Source organism: Lycorma delicatula, chromosome 7 (genome assembly GCF_047948215.1).
Source record: "Lycorma delicatula isolate Av1 chromosome 7, ASM4794821v1, whole genome shotgun sequence".
Taxonomy (NCBI): Eukaryota; Metazoa; Arthropoda; class Insecta; order Hemiptera; family Fulgoridae; genus Lycorma; species Lycorma delicatula.
The window spans coordinates 90,414,965-90,434,956 of NC_134461.1; the positions used below are offsets into that span (position 1 = coordinate 90,414,965).

Consider the following 19,992-nt stretch of genomic DNA (forward strand, 5'->3'; position numbering starts at 1 on the left):
TTACATTTTTATTTAGAATCAAATATGAATTTCAATAATTTGCTAAGTAAAACAACAATAATAATAATTTAATATATAATTATCCAAAAATTGATAATTATTACATATATTTCCTCAGCAGGTGACACTACCATATATTTCATGCAAATCTCAGCAAGGAAAATAAAAGACTGGAAAAATGGACTATAAGTGGGAAAAATCCCAGTTTAGAGAATGATATTGATGGAATTTTATTTAATGAACTTCTCAACCCTAGGAAAGATAAAACTAAAACAAAATGATGTATTATTAATAAACATTTATTATAAAGCATTAACTATTACAGTTGAAACTAAATTAAGAACTTAAATGAGTAATAAAGTTACAATAGACTGATAAAAATAAAATCCAAAACCGATTAGATGAATTGTAACACTGCACTTTGTACTATTAGTGCTTAGACACCATTTATTTTTTCATCTTTTCCAGTTTTATTTTTTGAATTGTTTGCAATATTCTTTACGGTTACCATCTTTTCTTGTAATGAACTCTTAATTTCTTCTAACTGATTATCATCTTCGTTAACTGTGAGAAGTTTCAAAACTAAATCTGAAACAAAAGATGTATATAAGGTACTACATTTTTATTTCAAGTAATGTAAAATAAATTTTGCTACAAAGGCCAGCTTAATGGTATACCTAATAATTATGTACATATAATTACAGTTTTATTTGTTATATGAAATCACAATTTTAATGAAAAATTTTAATATATAAAATTCATATTACAACTGCATGAATATTCAAGAATAGAAAAATGTGTTAAGATGAAACTTCACGAATATTCTCTTCACATTATCTAATCTTTAATCTGCCAATGCTTTCTAAAAGGGATTGTTTAAATACATTACATTCAGTTCACACACAAACTATGGATCAATAAATTTCATCCTAATGCATTAAAATGTATCATGGTATAATGGAATTCATTTACAAATATGTAAGCAGAATGAGGAACAAATAATTTATTCAATCTCCTCATCACGTTGCATGTATTTAAAAATACAGTGATAAAAAAATAAGTACTTTTAGGATATTAAAAAAAAAAAAAACAAACAGATAATTTATTTTTATCATGTGTCTGCTACTTACTAAAGATCTTTTAACATAGTTTCTAACATAATACACACATTTATTGTAAGGTTTATCTTGCTTATGTTATTGCACATGGATAATTTTTGTATTCCCTGATTGTAGAAAGAAGTTGCATGTAAAAACAACTCTCTTAGTGTTGTCACAGTTACTGAAATGGTATTTGGAAAGAAACTACTCCAAAACAGAAACAGATAAAAATCACTTGGCAGGTTATGTGGAAATTGATCTACTTGTTTCAAGATAAATGATGAAGTGAATTGCTGGGGTTTAAGAAACAGTGTCTGATATGAAACAACACAATGCATACATAAGCGAGCTGCATTTTTTATTCTGAATCATATAATGCAATCTCTTCAAGGTTTCACAGTAGAAGGTAGCAAATACTGAGCCTCATTTTATTTAACATGCAAAACTGTTCCCATATACATATGACTCTGTCCCATAAAACAATGCATGTGATCTCGTGAATTGACATTGCTCGAATATGTTCCTTTTCAGCAGTGTTGTTTGCCTCCACTTCTTAACTATTGTTTTGATGAATGAGAGACATATTCTAATTACCAGAACTCTTCAGAATTCGACCTTTATTTAATCAAAACATTGCCAACTCACAAACCACTGACATCAAGCACCAGCGTAACTTTGGATAGTTAAAATTAATCGACAAATTTCAAGGATAAAAATTCTCAAAATTAAAAAAAAAGAAAAGAAAAAATACCAAAGTACAAAACTGTAAACAGTCTATTATAATAGAGTCTGTAATCAACACTGATCACAGATGACTGCCCACAATGAAAAGTATCTTGCACATTCTCACATCCTTTACTTAAATACCTGATCCATTTCTGAATGTGTCAAGGTAGTTTGAAAAAACACTTCACATATATGAAAATGAATTTCCATTGATTTCATATTTCTTAGTTTAAAAAACCAATAAAGAGAGAGCATTTCACTGTTGACTGGTTCATTGACTGACTTTTAACATTTAAAATAGGCAGAAAGAAATTGTCACTGGTAGTTTTATTGAAGCAATATAGAAATCAGCAAATGTCAAATGACAACTACAGTGTTGCTGCAGAGATATTTGCAAATGCTGTTAAAAAATCATTTTTGTTTTAAAAAACACAATGTTGTTGCTGAAACTTACTGTAATTAACAGAGAGAGCTTACATTTTAACCCTTCCCCAATAAAAAAGTAAAAAAAAATTATTATTATTACTCATGAATTTATATTCTTATTCATTTATTTTTTATTTATCTTTTCCTTCTAAAAATAAAAAAAAAAATAATGAAAAATTCCATAATTATTTATAAATTTAATAAAAAGTTATAAAAATTATTGTAACTTCAATCCTGAACTTATGTAATGTGCCATGAAATGTAATACAATACCCCTCAAGAAGCAACATAATGCTGCTTCTAAACAGCAACAAATCAACATTAAATTTTGCTAAAAAAACTTTAGATTCATGAAATAAAAAAAACAAGTCATTGGTAAATAGTATATTTTCTTATTTTTCAAATGCAATTTTACTTCCTGGTATGAAGTAAAGTATTATGATCGCGAAAAATTTCAGTTTTCAGATTTCAATAATGGTCAGAGCTTGCTTTGCTTGCCCTTCCTGCCTAGTGACTGCTCTTAATTGAATAAACTTATACATTGTGAGAATAATAAATAGAGTTAGGCCTGTTCAATTTATAAAAACTTGGAGTATTGTAATTTCTTCAGAGCAACAGTTTGGTCAAGAAGAATGTAGGTTTCAAAATAGTAGGTTAAATTTTATAAATAGTAGTTATAGCTGGTTGCCCATCCTTCATAGGGTAAAAATGTATTTTACCAGTTTCTTAGCATTACCGACAAACACCTCATTTCTCATATTTAAAAAAACGTTTATTTTATGCTTTTTAATCAAGTAACAAACAAATACCCACAAGTGCAGCAGCAAGTCATGTCATACATACAGTAACAGTGGCTGTGCTGGTTAAACCACCATACAGCACACCTTTGCATCCCTTAAAAAAATAAAAATCCAAAAAAACCGAAAATGGTTTTAAGATATTTATCTCAAGAGTAACTGCAAGCCCAAATTGAGTGAACATCTCATTTAGTATAGTCAGAAATGAGGAAAATTTGCAATCAGTATTCAAAATTTTTTTAACTTTATCATCCCTTTGAAAATCAATTTTGAAAATTCCAGAAATTGGTTTTCAGATATTCACTTGATACACCCACTAAAAATAAAGTTGATATCTTCAATTGTTACTGAGAAATTAAAAAAATAGTAAAATTCAATGTTACTCCATTTTAACCCTTTATTTAGCTCAGAATTTCAAAAATCCTTTCTTAGCATGCATTTGCGTTTCCCTTTGCAGTTAGTGGATATTTAGCCAATCATGGCTAACTTCTCTTGCCCTTTCTGACTAACCAGAGGGCTCTGCCCCGTGGACAACATTGTGTTCATTAAACTCATGCTTGTGAAAATAATAATGATAAATAAAAATTAAAACCTGTTCAATTTATAATAAATATCAGTGTATGTAATTTCTTTAGAGCAATAGTTTGTTCAGTCCAGGACCTGATACTTTATTATTTTAGTTATTTTTACTAGGATTTGAATGCTAGATCGTGGATACCGGTGTTCTTTGGTGGTTAGGTTTCAATTAACCACACATCTCAGGATTAGTCGAACTGAGAATGTACAAGACTACACTTCATTTACACTCATACATATCATCCTCTGAAGTATTATCTGAAAGGTAGTTACCGGAGGCTAAACAGGAAAAAGAAAAAGGACCTGATACTTTGGGTGATCTAAGAATGTGGGGGTTTCAAAATAGTTCGCTTCCATCTTAAAAATATTTCTTACAATTGGTTACCTGTATTTCATATGAGTAAAAATGTATTTTGCTCGGTTCATAGCGTTACCTGACAAACACTACTAGGAGGTGACTGTACATCGGTTCTCATTTTTAAAAAAATTTTAATTACCTTTATTTTGCTTTTTAGTCAAGTAAATGGAAGCAGGTATAGCCAGTCGTGTTGTACCTAAATATTATATTTTACTGAAATTAATCTTTTAAAGATTCATTAATTCCTCTGTACTGTTTCAAAACTAACTCAATAGTTTCAAATTTTAAACTGAACATGCAAACATTTATTATTTATAAGATAAAAATATAACATATACCATGATAATTCTGTAGTACATCATAATCTTCCTGAGAAAGATGGCTAGTCAGAAACAGTAAAATATTTGAAACAAAACGTCCAGATGCATGTAACATAGTTTGTGTAACATTTTGAAATATAATAAGAGAAGCAAGATGTAATGTTAATGCAGGATCATCGGTGTCCATCATCTGCTGTAACAAGGCTTGTCGATGTGCAAGCATTTGTGGTCTGTAAAATGAAAATTAAGCTGACAAAAAATCATTCTTATCTACATCTATTCTTAGGAAACTAAAAACTGTAGTGGAACTTGGCTAATTGGAATATTAGGAATTGTAATAAAATTTCAATCTACTGAATTTAAATAAATATCCCAAAATTTTCATTACCTTCTTGAATTAAAATAAGTGTGCATTTACTTTTATTACAGATTACGGTATGGTACTGAAATCAATATTCCAAGATAAAATCTTTTTTCCTGAAATTCATCATTCCTAATATTATTATCCTAATTACTCAATTAAGCCTAATTTACACTTAATCATAATTCCTGAAATTAATCATGCTGTAAACAGGCTGCTCATGTAAACAATCTTTGTGACTTAAGATTTCTCTCATTCCCAATATTTGCATTTTGCAAGCAAACACCATTTCCTTCATTTATTTAAAATTGCCTACTTTTAATTATAATTAATAATTATAATAAGAAGGCAGCTGTATCAGACGGATACGTAGTTCAAAACTGAATCAGATGCACACATATCTGAAAATTGAAATCAATTTGCCATTATATTCTTTTCAAATGTTACTTTGGATGGTAATGCCATCATTGCTAGTGAAGCAACAAGCAAAGAAGCTGTAGGGTACTGGAAATTAATGAAAGAGATCAGTGTAACAATGAAAAGAAGCCAAGCCCTCACTTATTCTTGGTAGTTAAATTATGCATCCTATCTGGTCAACAATTGTACATTAAGGATCAAAAACATATTGCAGACATTTTTTACTTCATTAGAAGCTTACAAAAAAGTTTGAAAAAATGTTCAAGAAGTACAAACTTCAAGAAGTAGACAAAAAATTGTCCTTTTTCTTTTATTATACTGTAAAAAAAAATTTTTTTACATACTATAATTGATTTTAATTCTTTTCTTACTTCATGGTGTACATAAAAAAAAAAATTAACAATTTTTAGTTGGATTCAACTGTTTTCTCAAGTCATTATTGTTATAAGTAGTGTGTTAAATGTTTAAATAGGCTTAAGTGTATACATATTTAAACAAAATTACACTGACAATTACTATTTTTCTTGTGTATTTAACAACTAACACTTCTTATGGTAAATAATATTTTGTTCGCCAATTAGAATTTCAGGATCTGCCTAGGGAAATATTAAATATTAAAACAAATAATGGATTGTTTTAGAATCTAAAAAAACTTTAAATAAAATCTGAACTTTGACTAAAAAGTAAAACAATTCATTATTTTTTTACACAGGTAATATTTTAAAATCTGACATTGGAATCTAAACTGAACAGTGGCATGTGTTTCTATTCAGAAGTATTAAGTTATCAAGTGCTACACCCACATTATTAAAGGCATTAGTGTGGCACAAACGCACATGAGCCTCATTCCTAATACTGCTACATTTTTCTAGAACATTCTTTGTATTTTCCTAGAGCAATCTAATAAACAAATAACTGAATGTTCCTAAAGCATTCCAGAATCAATGTTACTTTTTTTGTTATTAAAATGTGTATCAAACATTTAACGATATTTGCTTTTAACTATTTTGAGTTGTCCTTCCAACCTTAAACTGCATTTAAATAGCATATCCTTCTGTCAGTTGCCAGAAAAAAGGAAGCAAAGCACAAATCTCTTTCCCCCGAAACATTACTTGAACAAGCCCACTATTACTCATACTTATTGGTTGGTAATATAGTCCTTGAAGGAACACTTTAACTATCACTAATTAAATAATAATGAATGCTACACTATTAAAAATTAATAATAAAAGAAAAAGTTTTTTTTTATGTCTACTTCTTGAAGTGATGCTGCATTTTTTGTAAACTTTTTTCTACGCTTCTAATGATGTAAAAATGTTTTGTTGCCAAGCATAAGAGTAGGTTTGGCTTCTTTTCATCAATACACTTTTCTCTTTCATAAATTTCCATTACTCTATACCTTATAAACTTCTTTCATTTGCTTCACTAGTAACGATTACATTGCCATCCAAAGTAACATTTGAAAAGATGTAATTTTTTTTTTAACCTCCAGGACCACCGTTAGGATATTCAGAGGATATAAGATGAATAAAATTTTTGTAGCATGTGAAAATACATGCCTTACTGGGATTCGAACCTGGGACCTCCAGATGAAAGACCGAGACACTACCACTCACACCATGGAGGCTGGTAAAAAATTTCAGTTTTCAGATGTATATGCATCCAATACAACTTCCTTTTAATATTCATTATCTTTGTTACACATACTGAAGATTGCTTTGTTTAAGAAATCAGCAATGGTTTCATTTTTTAATATATTTATTCATTCCTCTAAAATTTTGTTCATGCCATATAAAAAAATAAATACATAATCAATTTATCAAATGTTATGCAAGCACTAATCGTTAATTGCTTTTGAATTCTATTACATTTGAATTTTAATTTGTATGCAACTATGGAATTAATGTTTCAATCTTATGTACATAAGATTAAACTTTTATTATAGCCAATAAAAGTTGTATGTGAATCATACAGAAAAAAAATTAAATAAATTTTTCATTAGAAAGTTCAAATTAATACTATTTGATTTAAGAAATTGTCAGGGCTAAACAATCTTTTTTGAATGAGCAGAAACTTTTTTAAGATTATTAAGGTTTCAGGCTATATCTTTTCAGATTTCTTGTACCAAACAAACTACAGGATTATATAAAACACTACCAGAATAAAGTACATTTAATAGATCTAGAATATGCTTTTATTTTAATATGTTATGAAAAAACTTCATATTAATGAAGTTTAGTAGTTAACTTACAAATAAATGTACAAATAACATAATTAATATTATAAAATGTTTCTAAAATAACACCTAACAAAATATTACACATAAAAATATAAAAAACAATAAATATCAGGCATCCTTTCTTAAATACAAAAATTAGTCTAATACACATTGCAATAGAAATAAATAAATTTAAAAATGATTATTCTTACAGACCTGTCTTTCTTTTTGTCTGGTTTACGGATGACCAGATCCATACAATTAAAAGCTGGATCCACAGCAGCCATAAATTCTTCTAAACAATTACCAGTTAATGATTTGTTTAATTTTGTTAATGATTCTCTGGCTTCTTTCTGTAATTCTGTTAAAATTTTTTGTCTCATCTGAAAAAAGAAAATATTAATTAATTATACCAATAAATATTTTCTGTTCTGTAGTATTAAATAATTTTCAAGTACATTAAATCATAATAAATTAAAAATTTTAATTTAAAATGAAAAGTTTTACACTCACAATTAAATTAATTCTAAGATCATTAAAAAAAAAAATGATTTTTAAAAATCATACTTTAAAAATTATTTTTGTTTAAATATTCACTTTTTGTTTAATCTGGTAAATAGTTAAAAGAAACTCTTTGTAGTTAATATCTAAAATTTTTTAATTCTTTCTAAGAGGCATGTTTTTAAAGTAAGTACCGTTTTGAAATTCTGCTGCTGCTGTGCTGCAGTCGGCATTCCACACATGCGCACTATGTACCCACATCTGTTGGCAAGCCACAGACGCCATTACGAAAATATTCTACTGTGTTTATGTTTGTTTGTGAGTATTTAAAATGCCTCTGCTGATTTAGAATCCTGTCTACTGTGAAATACGTGATATGACTTGTATTCTTAGTACTAAATGTGAAAGAGGCTTAAATTTATCATCAGATCAATGAAGTGTATGGAGAAAATATTATGAGTGATGGAATGGTATGAAAATGGATTAGAGCTTTTAAAGATGGCCGCCAGAATGTTCATGATAAGGAACAGAATGACCTTCTGTCATTACTGAAGATTTGGTGCAGAAAGTTGACGAAAAAGTGAGAGAGAACAGATGCTTTACGATTTCTTCGCTATCTGAAGAGTTTCCTCAAGTTTCAAGAAATGTTGTCTATAAAATTGTGACCGAATGCTTAAATTATTGTCAATGATTGTGTCAAAGCGACAGTGTTGTAGTGGTTATTAAGTCAGGTGGCAGACTTCTATAACGATGGTGTTCAAAAGCTGGTTGCATGATATGACAGGTGCGTTAATATTGATGGCAATTATGTAGAAAAGTAGATTAAAGTACAGGCTTTCACGTAAAAATAAAATTGTTAAGCAAAGTGTACTTGTCTTTTTTAATTTGAAAATGGTACTTGCTTTAAAAACATGCCACGTAGTTTATATCTATTTTTTTTTTCTTGTAAGATTCACAAATAACTTTTATTGGCTGTAATAAAAGACTAATCTAATGTACACAAGACTGAAACATTAATTTCACAGTTGCACATAAATTAAAATTCAAATGTAATAGAATTCAATAGCAATTACAATCAGTCCTTGCATAACATTCGGTAAACTGAATATGTATTTCAAAGAAATTCTTCTAGTTTGAGATAAGATAGCCATAGCATGACCAGTTTTGACAAATTTTCATATAATCTAAGGTTATTCTCTCAAATACTTCGCACTTCATCCATTTCATAAACTATAATCTAAGGGAGTAAGGTCTGGTGATCTAAGTGGCTCTCTATGACTAATCCATTTACTGATAAATTCTTCATCTAAACATTGTCTTACTTCATTTGTGAAATGCATTGGTGCTCCATCAAGATGATAGTACATTTCAATACATTTCACCAATGAATTTTTTCAAGCACTGTAAGAAATTCGTTGTTTAAAAATTCCAGATAATTTATCACCATGATATGTTGTTCTAGTATGAAAGGGCCTATTAATTACAGTTGTTTTTAATTTTTTTAAATTCATAACAATTTTCTGTTAAGTTTTGTTTTTAATAATAAAAGTTGATTTTTTTCACAGACATTACCATATCACTTTTCTTAAAATTAAAATTTCTACAGGTTTTGATAATAAGATTTATGCATCTTTAAACCTGAAAACAAACCTAAAAAACACGTTTTTCAGTACAGACATTTTCTGTTTTATATTGGATGTTGTCAAAAGTATGTGAGATACAGTTATGTGATCTGTTTTATTCGATTTTTAAAGTCAGAAAACATAAGAAACTATCAAGTTTACCCCTTATCTAATGGTTTATATGACAGTATGAACTCATTTCACCAGGGGAACTGAAATCCGAGCAAAGTTTTTCATAGCTGTAACTCGATAACAAAGCTTTTTCAACATTTGTTTGTATGAACTTTTTTCATTATTTCAAACTCTAGAATCAGTTCTCAAATTATTCTCTTTCCTCCTGAATCACCTGTAAAATACTTAATAGTTTTGGGATCTCAATCTAAACAAAATTTAAAAAGAATTTTTTACACTGTGCAAGAAACCCATTAGATGATGTATGGCAGGAAAAAGGAAATAAGTAATCAGTAGGCAACCTTTAAAGATTGAAGATGAATGTCAATCCCATCATTATTTATTATGAAATAATAATCAATTGTAAGAAGACAGAATTTAAAAGAAATTAGAAATTAAATTTTTGACACACAAAATATGACAGGTTAGATTGTCTGAAAGTTGGTAATGCTTTTTGTTGCATATGACATTTCATACAGGTTTAAAGTTCAAGTTGAAATTACAATACATGATAACAGAAAATTACCTGTGATGGTAGATTTGAAAATGTTTATACTTTACAGAAGAATTCCTTCCCAATCATAAGCTAGCTAAATAACTTTAAATTTAGAATTAGATTTAAGTTAACCCTATTAATCAGCACTGAGTCTTCACCAGGTAAAACTTTTTGTTCATCTTCAGAAGATGTAAAAAATCTTTCATAAAAGAAAACTTTTCAAAATTATTAGTCAACTGATTTCATTTTGAGAAATACTTTAAATTCCAGAGATGGCCAGCCTCTTGATGCCGGAGTGTTCCTACCATGTAAATAATTTAAAATTACAAGGATTATTGAACATAATTACAAAAATTATCTGATTTCATAAATTTCTTTTTGCTTTTGTATATTGTATACTAGCAAGATATAGAAATGAGAGTCCATTCATTACATTACATCATTAACGGCTATCTCAAATCTTCTAATGCCATAAATATAAAATAATTAAAAATAAAGATTAAAAAAAAAATACCTCAGGAGTTATTTCTTTAACATTATCATTACATGTAAAACTTTCTTGAGCAACAAATAAAAATAAATTATTAACTAAATCTGTTGCAACGGTTTTTATAAGATATTTAGTTAACTGAGTTTGTGTATCTTTATTTGGAAATTGTTTAATTCCTTTTTCGTACAATCTTATATCATTTAATAACATATTTAATTTATCTTGTAATTCAGAATGTAATTTTCGTCGAGACTGAGTATCAGATAACACCCGATTTTCAAAAATTTGTTGTGCTTCTGTTAAAGCTGATTTATTTAAAATTCTGTAACAGAAAAAATTCAAATTAAAAAAAATGAAAAGCTAATGAAACAAAAAAAAAAAAATATGATAAAGGCACTTTCTCATTTTTCTAATTAATCACATCAAAAAACAAATGCTTGATGAACTAAAAATGAGAAGTTTAAAAAATATCCTAATAACAAAAAATAATCCCCATGGATAGAACAAAATGCAGCTTAGTGGGTTAGAAGAAATAATAAAGAGATATAAGCTTAATCAGCTGTCTTAAACAAAATAATAAGGAAGTATCATAATAATTTGGAAGTTACTGAGATATCTGGCGCAGTTGTTTATTTACTTGAGAATGTAGGTAGGTTCTATATGGTTCTAATTGGGTTCTCTGTGGTATGCAATACCACAATACCATCTGGCTGTGGTACGCAATATATCACATCACTACAATTAATTTATGATTTATATAAAATACTGATATTGAAATTATATTATTTTAGTATCTCTTCTCTTTTTGTTATGTTCATGTATGTGACAACTGGAGATGCTATAAATTAATGTACACCTTTATAATGACACATTGAACCAAAACATTAAAAAAAATGTTTTAAAAAACTTATTTGAAGAATATTTTATTGTAAAATTTGGTTCTGTGTATCATTATAAAACTTTACATTTCATATTAGTATAAATAAATTGTCTGATATATTAATCATTTTCAAACTAAGAAAAAAATTTTCTACATAAGGATACTTGTTATTAAATTTTAATTAGTTTTGCAATTCATATTAAGTATTTTAAATTTTCTTGATTACCGTTGCTTTTTAGTGCAATCTTAAGGTTTATTTAAGGTTCTATGGGAGGATTTTTATGCAACATTTATCATCATTTTAAAAATAATAAAATAAAATATTAATTTCAAATAAAACATTTTGGAAAGACAAAAAAAGGCAAAACAAATATGAGGAAACATCAATTGGGAATCAGTAATTACACTGATTTATACAAAAAACGTTTATGTTTGAAGATGATTAATTCAGATTAATTGCTGATATTTTTTTTGGGGGGGTTTCTGAGTTTTATTACTAATTTATTATTACTATTATAATAAATGTTTTCTTAATGAGTATATACAGAATCATATTCAAATTATTGTGAGAAAGCAAAGAAGTTTCTTCTCATATTAGAATTCATAGCTGATGAATAATACGTATCTACTAATCTTTTTATGATATTGTTCTAAGAAAAAATCAATTACATAAAAATTACTAAATATAATCTCTTATCAAATAAATACACATATTATTTAACTTTAAAACAAAATAAAAGAATAATACAGTCTTAATCTATTTTTGTTTCTTGATCGGCCAAAATAATGAAATAAATTACTAACTATTTAAACAATTTTTTTTCAATTCATTTATATCCAGAAAGGTAGTGTGCTACCTTCACACTGTAAAAACATATTATTAATTTTTGAAGTAAAAATAAATGATATCGATATAAAGAGATAATGAAAGAAGAGTTGAAAACTGCATTAAGTTTATGCAACAGATTAATTTAACTATACTTTCAAAAGTCTGACTGATAAAGTCTATCAGCATCTAGATTAATATTTAAGTAATAAAGATAATATTCATTATAATAATATCATTAATGCCTACACTTTTTGTACCATTTGAATAATTACTTTCTAAATGAAATTTTCATAACTGTCAAACTTGATTTCTTAATGCCTTCAGTTAGCACTTTCTAGAAATGAATCAATAAAGTTCTCCAGTTTCATCCTCTAACATTACAACATCATCTACATTCATTTTAAAATAAATGTAATACACAATAAATAAAAAGTATTTAAATGAACAAAAAGGCACAGAAACATTAAACATCATATGTAAACAAAGAAAAATGTGTGCATTACCTACATTTTATTTTTCTGTTTAGTTTCCAGAACCACTGTAAGGCATTACTTCAGAGGATGAATGAGGATGATATGTATGAATGAAGTGTAGTCTTGTACAGTCTCAGGTTAACCATTTCTAAGATGTGTGATTAACTGAAACCCAACCATCAAAGAACACTGGTATCTATGACCTAGCATTCAAATCTGTATAAAAGTAACTGCCTTTACTAGGATTTGAACTTTAGAACTCTCGACTTTGAAATCAGCTGATTTGCAAAGATGAGTTCACCACTAGACCAACCCATTACCTACAGCTGTGACAATGACAGTTATTTTTCTCACAACTAAGTTACTATAGTGCAAATAGGTGAAAATAAATCATAAAATGTTTGAGAAGAAAAGCCATCTATTAAAAAAATATTCAAACATGTAAGAAATATTAAATGAGGTAGACAGACAGAAATCTCACATCTGATCACAGAAGGATTTCTAAAATAAATTTAAATGGTGATACAACATCTTTTAGTGCAAATGGGTTAAAATACTCTTTTTAAATGTATTTTATAAAGAAAAGTTTTTTTTTTACACCAAGATAAATAATAAGCAAAAAAATTTTGATCTAAAAAAAAAAAAACTGTTTCACTGACAGGAACTGAAAAATATAAATCATTTAAGTCTACCAAAAATAAAAAACTTACGTGTGATAATACAAAGCGATTTCTTCAATAAGAGGCTCAAGTTCTTCATCTTGAAATGATGGTTCTCTAAGTATAATCCTCTTAATTTCTTCAATCTTAATCAATTCTAATTTACTACTAACAGCAGATTTTTTTCCAACTACTTCCTCATCAGAATCTGATTCCTCAACACGATTTCGTTGCTGATATTTTTTTTTTGTTGACTTGGTTTTAGTTTCACGTCCCTGTAAATTAATAAAAAGTAAAATGCACATGTCAAAATTTTTACACGAAAAAATTACTTCAACCTGACCAAGTACCAAGCCTAATTAACTTTCATTAAATCAATATAATTGCTTTTATTGAGAACAATGAAGCAAAGGATTTTATTAACTTTTACAAGTACACTGTTAGAATATTTATTAGTTAAAACTAGGGACAATATTACTGTACTTAAAAACTTCAAAGGCCTCTATAAAAAAATCTAATTTAAAATTTATTAATTTTTACATATTTGTTTATTTTATAAAAAGATACCAACAGCATCCCTAACATAACTAAAGTATATGAACCGTAAACAAACCCCAGATATTAGTTACAACTATTTTTAATATAAAGTTTACTAACAAGTGAATTGTAATATAAAACTAAATGTTTACATTATCTCATTTTAATTAAAGACAATATGATACTATTATATAGAAACATAATATGTTTTGTAGAAATGCCTTTAAAGATAAAGTTTTCAAAATGGCAGAGGAAACTATTAAAATTGTTTTAAGTGAAGACCTGAAAAATGACAGCAAAAATGAAAAAAATGGTAGCCCTAAATTTTTTTTCAACCACACAAAGGAGAAGATTTTAAAAAACAATGATAACCAATTGAAGCAGTAATATGAGTAGTTCTATGATTTGTAATAAGTTAAAAAGTAATAAGAGTAAAGAAAGCAAATGTAATTAAAAAAAATAATAATAATTAAAAAGGTGGTAACAAGGGGAGCAGTGAAGAAAAGAAATTAGAAAACAGTGAAAATAAATTTTTGGGAATTAAAGACATCATAAAAAAGGTCACAGAATAACAATTACCTTCCAAAGGAAGATAGAGTAAATAGGTGGGTTATCACTTACAATGCATAAATCATCAGTTTACCAGAGAATGATTGAGAGATAAGGAACAGAAGAAAATACAAGAAAGACAAATATGGTAAGAGACTTTACAGAAAATTGAATAATGAATTAAAAAAAGTAACACAAAATGTAAAAGAGAAATGGCTTGCACATCTTTCTCAATTATGGAAGATTTATGAAAAAAATCTTTTTTTAATACGTAAAAGTATAAAAAAAGTAAAACCACAAACAAGGAATAAATGAAGAAATATTGGAGAAATTAATGAAATTAAAAGAGATTGAGAGTGTAACATAGAGAAGGAGATACAAGATAAAAGGAATTATGCTAGTCGAACGGAAAGCCAAATTACTTCTTCACAGATCAGGATGAAATAAAAAATAAATAAAATATGGACAATTAGCTTAGAACTGTACATTATACGTGCAATAACAGATGTGGTGAATGGGAAACATGAGGGAATAGAATCTGTCAGTAGAAGTTATGAAATGTCTCAATCAACAATTACATAAAAGATGATGAAATTGTATAATGGAATGCTCCCAAAGGATTTTCTTCAAATTTTCTGATCGTGATGCTGATTATCAAAACTATGGCTAAGTGTCAAGAATATATTCATAGGAAGACATATTTAATTTTGCATTTAGCAAATGCATTTTTGCAATCACTGAACAAAAGGCTAAGTAAAGAATGAAGCTAATGGTGACAGAACAATATGGATGCAGGAAGGAAAGAAGTTAAGGGATGAGATGGGGCTAATAAAACATACTGAATAAAAAGTGAAAGTGTTTTGTAACTGCAATCATTTGAATTCAATATATTCTTCCGTCATATCAAAGCTTGTTCAATTCTTATCCTAACACCAATCATGTAATCTCAACAACTTGAATCTTTCAACCCAGGCTATTTTTACATAGTTTCCCAATAACCCCTCTTCTCAATTCTCACTCATCTGCTATACTAGAGATACATAAGTAGCAGTCATACATAAGCCATGGGTAACAAGTCCAACTAATGCAATATTTCTGGTTGGCTGAATATTTTAACAGCGTACAAACTGGGGAGATCATCAGTTGGAATATTACAATTAGGGACCTTATTCCTCATTAAGGAGGATTTCAGACAGCCTCTTACTTGAAATACTACTGCAATGCAGATCTTCATTTGGGTCACACAGTATTCCCTGTATAGCAGCAGTCAAAACTGCTAATGATTTACTGTGGTGAGCTGTCATTTGACTCTGCTCCTTGTCCAGTGAAAACTGAACAAACAAATGGAATAAAAAAATCTAAAAATAATTGAGAAAGTGGCTACACAGGAGATATTAAGTCCAATAGCGAAGAAAAGAAATGCAGAAAACAATGCAAATGAATTTTTGGCAAAAAATTCATGAAATCTTCTTCCCACTCATGAGATTTAAAATCTTCTAAAATATAATTTTAGAAGATCACCAGCAACTTCTTTCAAGGTGAATGGGAAGTTAAGTGTTTTCTGACTGCCTAACAAATGCTGCTCTTTGATAGCCAATTTTATGATTTAACAAATTTTTAATTTTGACAGTGCTGCATTAGTCTCCTTTGTATACAGTTATCGTCAGCAAGATTTATCATGTTAGTTATCAGTTTTGAGCTCTTACTTCAATTCACTTGTTATCACATTATTATTCATTATAGTAGTCATTATTCAATTAAAAAACTATGGACAAGTATTAATTGATTATCAAATATTAAGCACTATCTCAAAAATGTAGTCATATTAAAATGCAATAAAAACAAATGTGTTTTTTTTAAATAAATCATTTCTGTTTATTCAAATAAAATTAGTAAATTTTATTCTTGAACAAGGTGTATAGTTAGATATAAAAGTATAAGTGTTAATTTGATAGACAGGGAATAAGCATTTGATTGTCCACTGAAGTAAGCTAATGAAAATATTAAGTTAACATTAAAGTTTAAAATTAAGTTGGAAGACAAGACTAATTAAAGAATTGTACCTGAATCTTAAAGCAGCTACAAAAATAAAGAAAGCAAAAAGTAAATGTTTTAAAAAGTTGAAGGCTGAACATCCATGAAGAAAGAGAAGACTGGTAGGCCTTCTTTTGTGAGTAATGATCTTGTAAATGAAACTGACGAAAAAGTGCATGGAAATCAAAGTTTTACCATCTCTGAACTATCCAAACAATTTTGGCAAATTTTTTGTACGGTTTTGTATGAGACTGTCACCAATAAATTAGGCTACTGGAAGTTTGGTGCTTGGTGGGTTCCAAAAATGCTCGCAGAGATTCATCGAACCAAATGAATGGGATCTGTCTTAACTTCCTTTCATGCTAAGATTAAGAAAGAGATACCTTATTGAAGAGAATTATGATTGGGGATGAAACTTGGATGGCCTATATGAATGTTTAAATGAAACAAGAGTTGATGGCCTAGGACTATACCAGTTCAGCAAGCCAAGGAAAGCCAACTGAACTTTATTATGGCTACAGTTTTGTGGGATGTCAAGGGAGTTCTAGTCGATTTTGGGTCAATCCATTTGAAGTGTCCCAAAAAAACATAAGCTGGTTGATTGACCAATTCAAAAAAATTGAAACATACCCAATTGTTTTCTACTTGTCTAAGGACCTTAAAACTTTATTTTTTTTTAGCCGTTTACTTGTGGTGGCTATTTTTGTTACAGTGCATACACCTATTTTTGTGACTGTAAAGTTTACAGAAAAACTCATAACTAAAAAACTATTGGTCCTGGAAGGATGAAACAAAAAGCAATTTATTCATATTTTTTCAAGGTAAAAGATTTGTCCAGTGGTTTATTTATCTATCTCTCTTCTTTCTATGAGAAAATTCCCAACAAAATTGAACATGAAAAACAGTGAAATTTCACATTCAGTAAATTTTTTCAAGAGGCAGGGATGGCATACACAGTTTGTATTATTTTTTTATATGTAGGTATATGTTAGTAGTTTTACCATAAATAATATTAATGATGATATACCTAACCCTAAATTTTTATGAATTTTTGAAAACTAATTTAAAAATAAAATTCAAATTTTGGCTTCAAATAACTCTGATGGGGCTGGTGATAAAAATCTCAAATTTGCCAAACTTACTGTGTTTTTGTAGATGCTTATAGCAAATAAGAAAGTTTCTTGTGTATTGTACTAATAAAAAAGTTATACTTCTCAAAAATCATGAAAAACCTGTTCAAAGCGATACCATTTTGACTCATTAAAAATAAGTGCTCCAAGGAGGTTTCTTGTCTTCTTTGCACTTTACATTTCTTATATATTTTTTATATTTAGCTCCTATTTGTTGAAGTTAATGTTTTCACTACTTTTAGAATAGTTTTTTTTTTTTTTAAATTATTAATGATAGGTTGTAATTTTAAGACAATTAGGATATACATTTTTTACTCTTTCTTTAGATTCTTTAATTCTTTGTTTTATTCATTTATTAATTCATGCAATTTCTAAATCTTTACTTTTTTTGTGTTCTGGTTTTTTTATTCATTGATTTTTGGAGATCATTCTCCAAACAAGCTGAAAACCCTGCCAAAGCCATAGTAACTAAAGAACAAACTATCAAAAAATAAGATAAAATAACCAATACTAATAACCTAATACAATTTTGATTTAAAAATTCTTGTAAAACTATCTTTTTTTAAGAATTCATTTTTATTTTGGTTTATTTTTGTAAAAATTATCGAAGAAAAAATAAATTATAGCAAAATTTTAATTATTTTTCAATAAAATAGCTTGTTTTTATAGCAATGAAAGTTTATTTAGTGTGGTAAACCAACAGCTGTGATATCCCTTCTGATAATTCTCTTGAATTGTGTGAGAACGACCCAACAAATATTGTTGTTCAATATTGTGATGTGAGGCAATGTATTGCTCTTGGTCTTTGCATTCATATAGTTCTTTATTCTGCTGAGAAAAAATACTTTTGAAATGGCTAACACAAAGAGACTTTCCAGGAACTAAATTTAAATTTGGAGAAATGTGTTCTTTAAGAGCTTGCTTTAATGTTATTTGTCTTAAATTCATCTTAAATGTTTTTTATGAGTTCTCAAAATAGAACTGTCCATACAGGTGATTGAATTTTGACAAAAACCTTTTTTCATGTTATTTACAAACACTAGTGACATCTGAATTAACACGTAAAAAAAGTTATTGGTTTTCATCACTATATTCACAAATTTTAATGAGTTCTTTTGGCACTGTACCATACACTGTTTTATCACTCTTCATTCACATAAATTCCTATGGAACATTGTTCTTCCATTGTTTTATGTGAAATTACTGAAAATAATGAAAATATTTAACTGATTTTAAAATTTGCAAATATAGTATTATTAAGTAAAACTTATTTATTTAATAAACACTTTCAAACACAGGATGAAATTTGAGACACTCGGTAAAGATGTGAACAGGTCACTGGCTAATGTCAGACTGACCAATTTGTAACTACAAACCTAAATGATACAACAAACATAAATGAACATGTTGCAACATGAATTTTCCTGACGAGTGGAAATGTCTTCAATCACCTGTTATAACATGAACACTGCAGTTGAATGGTTCAAACAAATCTATTTCAACTATAGTAATAAATATAGAAATAATAAAATGCCAAGAAGGTAAGAAACCCCCTTGGAGCACTTATTCAGAGTGTCAAAATGATATCGCTTTTACAGGTTTTTCATGATTTTTGAGAGGTTTTTTATTAGTACTTTTTTATTAGTACAATACACAACAAACTTTCTTATTTTCCATAAACATCTACAAAAACATTGTAACTTGTGCAAATACGAGACTTTTATTACCAGCCCCATTAAGAGTTATTTGAAGAAAAAAATTTGAAATTTAAAAAAAAATTAGTTTTCAAAAATTTAAGGATTTAAGGCACCATTAATATTACTTATGGTAAAACTACTAACGTATAAAAAATAATAATTCAAACTGTGTACGCCATCCCTGCCTCTTGAAAAAATTACTAGTGAAATTTCACAGTTTTTCATTTTCAACTTTATTGGTAATTTTCTCAAAGAAAGAAGAGATAGGTAAATAAACCACTGTAAATAAACCAATCTTTTACTTTGAGAAAATATGAATAATTTGCTTTTTGTTTTATCCTTTCAGAACCAATAGTTTTTTGGTTATGACTTTTTCCATAAACCCTCACAATCACAAAAATAGGTGTGCGCACTGTAACAAAAATGGCCGCCACAGGTAAAAAATAAAAAAATAGTTTTAAGATCCTGAGACATGTAGGAAACAAGTAGGTAATTTTCAATTTTTTTTTGAATTCGTCAAGCAACCACCCTTGTGTCATCTCAATTCCCCCCCCCACACCATGACGGAGAAGAACACTCGCCTCGTAGCGTGTCTGGTTGCTGCACCATCCCCTCCGTTTCTAGC

At 28.2% G+C, this 19,992-nt stretch overlaps 1 protein-coding gene across 1 annotated transcript in view; it reads right to left on the reverse strand.

The window, feature by feature from the left end:
* Positions 1-278: 278 nt before the first annotated feature.
* Ufl1 (UFM1 specific ligase 1) overlaps positions 279-19,992 on the reverse strand; it is a 56,692-nt gene continuing 36,978 nt past the window's right edge. Inside the window, exons 9-13 of the mRNA XM_075370616.1 lie at positions 13,472-13,695; positions 10,604-10,901; positions 7,516-7,682; positions 4,322-4,533; positions 279-588 (exon numbers count right to left, since the gene is read on the reverse strand). Coding sequence (XP_075226731.1) covers positions 437-588; positions 4,322-4,533; positions 7,516-7,682; positions 10,604-10,901; positions 13,472-13,695 — 1,053 coding nt within the window. The 3' untranslated portion in view covers positions 279-436. The remainder of the gene's footprint in view (positions 589-4,321; positions 4,534-7,515; positions 7,683-10,603; positions 10,902-13,471; positions 13,696-19,992) is intronic.